The 6,597-nt window shown below is 53.6% G+C and overlaps 1 protein-coding gene across 1 annotated transcript; it reads left to right on the top strand.

Annotated features, from left to right (window-relative positions):
- The first annotated feature begins 2,224 nt into the window (after positions 1-2,224).
- On the top strand, positions 2,225-6,178 carry LOC137308916 (netrin-G1-like). The gene is given in 5 exon segments (XM_067977361.1): positions 2,225-2,315; positions 2,317-2,488; positions 2,490-2,869; positions 5,997-6,087; positions 6,089-6,178. Coding segments are annotated over 5 exon segments (798 nt in total). The 5' UTR covers positions 2,225-2,250.
- Positions 6,179-6,597: the final 419 nt, after the last annotated feature.

Here is a 6,597-nt window from a genome sequence, read left to right as displayed (position 1 = left end):
AAAGATCTATCCAATTAGTCCCACTCCCCCGCTCTTTCCCCATCGCCCTGCCAATTTTTCCTTTTCAAGTATTTATCCAATTCCCTTTTGAAAGTTATTATTGAATCTGCTTCCACCGCCCTTTCAGGCAGCGCATTCCAGATCATGACAACTCGCTGCGAAAAAAATTCTCCACATCTCTCCTCTGGTTTTTTGGCCAAATACCTTAAATCTGTGTCCTCTGGTTACCGACCCTCCTGCCACTGGAAACAGTTTCTCCTTATTTACTCCATCAAAACCCTTCATAATTTTGAACACCTCTATTAAATCTCCCCTCAACCTTCTCTACTCTGAGGAGAACAACCCCAGCTTCTCCAGTCTCTCCACATAACTGAAGTCCCTCATCCCTGGTCCCATTCTGGTAAATCTCCTCTGCACCCTCTCCGAGGCCTCGTCTGTCCTTCACCCGACTGTCGGAATCATCAGAGAATCTGGGAACATTGTGATGGGAGAATACGACCCACATAAAAGCTGATGTGTGACCTCTGATTGTCTGCGGGCCGTCGACTCATTCCCGAAACACACCTTGTGTGAAATATGTGGAGCTGCCGCTGTCTCTGTCGCTGCTTCACTGCGGAAGGACCCTGACCTGAAGTGAGCCCGAGGGAGCCCTGCCATCTCCGACTGCTTCCTCGCAAACCAGCCGCAGATAAAGCATCATTAGGACCACAGGCTGGGCTGTGGTCTGACACCCAGAGCCCAGGATTATGGCCTGATCGGAAATAAGGGATTGTTTTAACAACGGACTGTAAAAAGACAACTGCCCCTCGATCATTCCGCCCGGAAAACTCTCCTCCTTTCTCTCTCTCTCTCCTTTTGGGCAATAAATGCTGGCCTCGCCAGCGACACCCACATCCCGAGAATTAATAAACACAAATGATTCTTTCAGAACAACATTCCTGAGAAATTGGCCGATAATAAATTCTGTGATCCAGATATTCCTAATTCTTATACAACAAACTACACAGTGACAGGGAATCACTCCCGGTGACGGGGAATCACTCCCGGTGACGGGGAATCACTCCCGGTGACGGGGAATCACTCCCGGTGACGGGGAATCACTCCCGGTGACAGGGAATCACCCCCGGTGACTGGGAATCACTCCCGGTGACGGGGAATCACTCCCGGTGACGGGGAATCACTCCCGGTGACGGGGAATCACTCCCGGTGACGGGGAATCACTCCCAGTGGACAGGGAATCACCCCCAGTGACGGGGAATCACCCCCAGTGACGGGGATCACTCCCGGTGACGGGGAATCACTCCCAGAGACGGGGAATCACCCCCAGTGAGGATAAGGTGGGATCTTACAGTTGTGTTTCCAATTCCTGTGTAGTTTTACAATTCAGGTCTCTAAATATTTTAGTGGTGTGAAGCTATTTTTAGTTAGACAGAGCGAGAATCATTCCTCGACACTACAGCGATATAATTAACCAGCTGTCCAACCGTCCAGCACAGAGTGCAGTGAGATGGAGCGCGTACAGTTTAATCAAAACTTATCCCTGAGAAAATTAGAGTGGATCGATATTCCTGGATTCCAAGACAGTGTCGAGGGAGCTTTACTCTGTATCTAACCCGTGCTGTACCTGCCCTGGGAGTGTTTGATGGGACAGTGTAGAGGGAGCTTTACTCTGTATCTAACCCGTGCTGTACCTGCCCTGGGAGTGTTTGATGGGACAGTGTAGAGGGAGCTTTACTCTGTATCTAACCCGTGCTGTACCTGCCCTGGGAGTGTTTGATGGGACAGTGTCGAGGGAGCTTTACTCTGTATCTAACCCGTGCTGTACCTGCCCTGGAAGTGTTTGATGGGACAGTGTCGAGGGAGCTTTACTCTGCATCTAACCCGTGCTGTACCTGCCCTGGGAGTGTTTGATGGGACAGTGTAGAGGGAGCTTTACTCTGTATCTAACCCGTGCTGTACCTGCCCTGGGAGTGTTTGACGGGACAGTGTAGAGGGAGCTTTACTCTGTATCGAACCCGTGCTGGACCTGCCCTGGGAGTGTTTGATGGGACAGTGTAGAGAGAGCTTTACTCTGTATCTAACCCTGTACCTGCCCTGAGAGTGTTTGATGGGACAGTGTAGAGGGAGCTTTACTCTGTATCTAACCCGTGCTGTACCTGCCCTGGGAGTGTTTGATGGGACAGTGTCGATGGGGCCTAACTCTGTATCTAACCCGTGTTGCTCTGTGCCCATTTCCAGGAGAACCCCTACATGTGCAACAACGAGTGTGATGCTCGCACGCCCGAGCTCGCACACCCCCCCGAGCTGATGCTAGATCCCAAACACCTTTTGGCAAAGCGTCTCCTGGAGGAGTTTCCCCGAGCCCCTCCTGGTCAATATCACCCTGTCCTGGGGCAAGACCATCGAGCTGACCGAGGATATCGTCATCACCTTCGAGTCGGGCCGGCCGGAGCAGATGGTCCTGGAGAAATCTCTGGACCACGGCCGGGACGTGGCAGCCCTACCAGTTCTACGCTGCCGACTGCCTCAACTCCTTCGGGATGGAGCGGAGAACGGTCCGGGATCTGAGCCCAGCCTCGGTGCTGGACATCATCTGCACGGAGGAGTACTCCAGGGGCTACGTGTGGAAGGTGGACAAGACGGTCCGCTTCGAGATCAGGGAGCGGTTCGCCCTGTTCGGGGGGCCCCTTCTCCGCAACATGGCCTCGCTCTACGGCCAGCTGGACACCACCAAGGACCTGAGGGACTTCTTCACCCTGACCGACCTGCGGGTCAGGCTGCTCCGGCCGGCCACCGGGGCCACCAGCGTCGACCAGCTCAACCTCTCCAAATACTTCTACGCCATCTCCAACGTGGAGATTCACGGACGGTGAGAGCTCCTCGTCACCTCTGCTCAGGGTCACTGATCCCACACTTCACATCCAGGGGACGCTGTATCAGGGCAAACATCTGGGGGATGGTCCATCAGGGCAAACATCTGGGGGACGGTCCATCAGGGCAAACATCTGGGGGACGGTCCATCAGGGCAAACATCTGGGGGGACGGTCTATCAGGGCCATCATCTGGAGGGAACTCTATCAACAACAAGAACTTGCAATTATATAGCCCCTTTAACATAGTAAAACGTCCCAAGGTGCTTCACAGGAGCGACTATCAAACAAAAATTTGATACCGAGCCACAAAAGGAGATATTGGGACAGGAGACTAAAAGCTTGTTCGAAGAGGTAGGTTTTAAGGAGCGTCTCAAAGGAGGAGAGAGAGGTGGAGAGGGGGAGAGGTTTAGGGAGGGAATTCCAGAGCTTAGCTCCCAGGCAGCTGAAGGCACGGCCGCCAATCGTGGAGCGATTAAAATTGGGGATGTGCAAGAGGCCAGAATTGGAGAGATCTCGGAGGGTTGTAGGGCTGGAGGAGGTTACAGAGGATAGGGAGGGGCGAGGCCATGGAGGGATTTGAAAACAAGGATGAGAATTTTAAAATCGAGGCGTTGCCAATGTCGGTCAGTGAGCACGGGGGTGATGGGAGAACGGGACTTGGTGCGAGTTAGGATACGGGCAGCAGAGTTAGCCTCAGACTGTGGCCGGGGAGAGGGATGGAGTCGGTGTCTGGGGAACGGAGTTTGAGGCGGGGACTGAAGACAATGGCTTCGGTCTTCCCAATATTTAATTGGAGGAAATTTGTGCTCCTCCAGTACTGGCTGTTGGAAAAGCAGCGTGACAAATCAGAGAGAGTGGAGGGGTCGAGAGAGGTGGGGGTGAGGTGGAGCTGGGTGTCGTCAGTGTACATGTGGAACCTGACGTCGTGTTTTCAGATGATGTCACCGGGGGGCAGCCTGTAGATGAGAAATTCTACACTCAGCATCTGGGAGACTCACTCGAGCTTTTAGTCCAGGAGAATCTTCAGACACTAATTCGAGAACAGGAACAGGAAAATGTTTACGCTGAGGTTAATTTGCCTCCAAGGAACTGTCTGGGTTTCTGCTTAGTTCAGCAAAAAGTGCCGAGAACAGCAAATGTGCTGAATGTGTGAGGACCAATCTGCAGATTTTGAAGCTTCACCTTCCCAGTGAGTTAAACGGCGGCCCGATGCTGTTAGCACAGAATCCCCGAGACCAGCGATCTCACACTTTACAACACAGAAACCCTCACAACACACTGGGCCTTTCCACATCGTATTTACTAAAGGGAAATCTTCATCACACTCACTGTTAATGTCAGCGATGCGATTGTGTCCTTTAGAACATTAAAAAATATATTTCACAAGGAGGTGATCCCAGACCGACCTTCCCCAGAAACTGTAAACTCCCATCACAGCAACTAAACCCTCTTCAATGTGATAATGACCAAAGAATCTGTTTTATGATGTTGGTTGGTGGATAAACATTGGTCAGGACACCGGGGAGAACTCCCCCGCTCTTCTTTGAAATAATGGCTGTGGGATCTTTTACGGCCACCTGAGAGGGCAGACAGGGCCTCGGTTTAAAGTCTCATTCAAAAGACACCAACACCAATAGTGCAGCACTCCCTCAGTACTGACCCTCCGACAGTGCAGCACTCCCTCAGTACTGACCCTCCGACAGTGCAGCACTCCCTCAGTACTGACCCTCCGACAGTGCAGCACTCCCTCAGTACTGACCCTCCGACAGTGCAGCACTCCCTCAGTACTGACCCTCCGACAGTGCAGCACTCCCTCAGTACTGACCCTCCGACAGTGCAGCACTCCCTCAGTACTGACCCTCTGACAGTGTAGCACTCCCTCAGTACTGACCCTCCGACAGTGCAGCACTCCCTCAGTACTGACCATCCGACAGTGCAGCACTCCCTCAGTACTGACCCTCCGACAGTGCGGCACTCCCTCAATACTGACCCTCCGACAGTGCGGCACTCCCTCAGTACTGACCCTCCGACAGTGCAGCACATCCTCAGTACTGCCCCTCCCGACAGTGCAGCTCTCCCTCAGTACTGACCCTCCGACAGTGCAGCACTCCCTCAGTACTGACCCTCCGACAGTGCAGCACTCCCTCAGTACTGACCCTCTGACAGTGCAGCACTCCCTCAGTACTGACCCTCCGACAGTGCAGCACTCCCTCAGTACTGACCCTCTGACAGTGCAGCACTCCCTCAGTACTGACCCTCCGACAGTGCAGCACTCCCTCAGTACTGACCCTCCGACAGTGGCAGCACTCCCTCAGTACTGACCCTCTGACAGTGCAGCACTCCCTCAGTACTGACCCTCCGACAGTGCAGCACTCCCTCAGTACTGACCCTCCGACAGTGCAGCACTCCCTCAGTACTGACCCTCCGACAGTGCAGCACTCCCTCAGTACTGACACCGGGGAGTGCCGGCCTGGATTATTTGCTCAAGTCTCTGGAGCGGGGCTTGAACTTATGACCTTCTGTCTCAGAGGCGAGATCTCAATATCTCATTGCTGTTTGTGGGATCTTGCTGTGCGTAAATTAAATGCTGTGTTCCCCACATTACAACAGTGACTACATTTCAAATTTACTTCATTGGCTGTAAAGCACTTTGGGACGTCCTGAGGTGGTGAAAGGCGCTGTGGAAATGGGAGTTCTTTCTCTTTTTAGGGTGTGACCCATGTTCCTGGTCTCTGCTGCTCCAGTCAGTGGGAATTGCCCATGAGTGGGAATTGCCCGTGCTGGGAATTGATATGCTGGGAATAGTCCTGTGCTGGGAATCGCTCTGTACTGGGTTTGTCGTCCTGTGCAGTTCGGGCCTGAGATCTTGTCACTGGGTCCAGTTTGGGGAAAGGGGAGACTGTGTGAGGGGATCACAGGCTGCCCATGTTCTGCAGGAAGGGGTTTGCATCAGTTTAAAATTCTGCAATGACCTTTAACTGGGATCCAGGACCTTCCTGTGATGGAGACACCAGGAACCTAAGCTGGTAAAGGGGAGAGCTGAGCCCCGGAGCAGAGAGTCCGGTGTGTAACGGAGCTGCTCGGGTCATTTTAAACCAGCTTGTCCCCTTGTTTTTTTGCCAGGTGTAAGTGCAATCTTCACGCCAACAACTGTGTCCTGGAGAAGGGGAAGCTGAGTTGCGAGTGTGAGCACAACACGACGGGGCCGGACTGCGGGGAGATGCAAGAAAGGCTTTCAAGGCCGGCCGTGGAGAGCCGGCTCGTACCTCCCGATCCCCAAAGGGACGGCCAATATCTGTGAGTAACGAGGGCTTCTCCGGCCCCGCCTGATACCGGCGGCACCTTGGGTTTCGGTTCAGATTTCATTCTAATTCCAACTCCCGGCAATGCACCGATTCCAAAATAGAAGCAAATGGATGTTTGTGAATGAATTAATGTGTAAAACAGAGACTCAGAGCGGGAGATTGGACAGAGACAGAGAACAGGAATAAGGACTGACTCCAGGGGGAGGGGACCACGAGGGGGAGAAGGGGGTCAGGAGGAGGGGAGAAGGGGTTCAGAGGGGGAGAAGGGGTCAGGAGGGGGAGAGAGGGGGTCAGGAGGGGGGAGAAGGGGGTCAGGAGGGGGGAGAAGAGGGTTCAGGAGGGGAGAAGGGGCAGGAGGGGGAGAAGGGTTCAGGAGGGGGGAGAAGGGGGTCAGAGGGGGAGAAGGGGGTCAGGAGGGG

The sequence above is a fragment of the Heptranchias perlo genome, unplaced genomic scaffold (assembly GCF_035084215.1).
Source record: "Heptranchias perlo isolate sHepPer1 unplaced genomic scaffold, sHepPer1.hap1 HAP1_SCAFFOLD_1436, whole genome shotgun sequence".
In the NCBI taxonomy this organism is placed as follows: Eukaryota; Metazoa; Chordata; class Chondrichthyes; order Hexanchiformes; family Hexanchidae; genus Heptranchias; species Heptranchias perlo.
Note: the sequence above shows the minus strand (reverse complement) of the source record. Positions and strands in the feature narration are given on the sequence as shown.